The following is a 307-nucleotide window of genomic DNA, read 5'->3' on the forward strand; positions in this document are numbered from 1 at the left end:
AAGATGCTGAGCACCCCAAGCTGTGGCTGGGGCAGAGGCAGGACCAGCAAAGCTTTCTGGTTGGGCTGGTGAGGACACTGAGGATGCTGCCCTCTGCTCCAGCCCTTCTGGGCTGGCCCCCAGCACCGCGGCGCTGCTGGGACTCACTATTCGCTGCTCTGCATCAGCTCGATCAAGTCGGTGAAGAGCACGTCCCGGTTGCGCTCGCAGAAGCCGTTCACGTCGTAGGAGACCTGGGGGCAGGAGGGGAGCTCAGCGCCGTGCTGCTGTGGTGGGGGCTGCGGGGTGCGGGGTGTGAGGTTCGGGG

General features: G+C 65.8%; 1 protein-coding gene across 1 annotated transcript in view; it reads right to left on the reverse strand.

The window, feature by feature from the left end:
- Positions 1-307, reverse strand: part of LOC104462859 (unconventional myosin-If-like) — a gene marked incomplete at both ends in the record, with an annotated part of 5,586 nt that overhangs the window by 3,964 nt on the left and 1,315 nt on the right. Inside the window, one exon of the mRNA XM_010074998.1 lies at positions 148-277. Within this exon, the coding sequence (XP_010073300.1) occupies positions 148-277 (130 nt within the window). The remainder of the gene's footprint in view (positions 1-147; positions 278-307) is intronic.

The sequence above is a fragment of the Pterocles gutturalis genome, unplaced genomic scaffold (genome assembly GCF_000699245.1).
Source record: "Pterocles gutturalis isolate BGI_N339 unplaced genomic scaffold, ASM69924v1 scaffold30456, whole genome shotgun sequence".
Taxonomy (NCBI): domain Eukaryota; kingdom Metazoa; phylum Chordata; class Aves; order Pterocliformes; family Pteroclidae; genus Pterocles; species Pterocles gutturalis.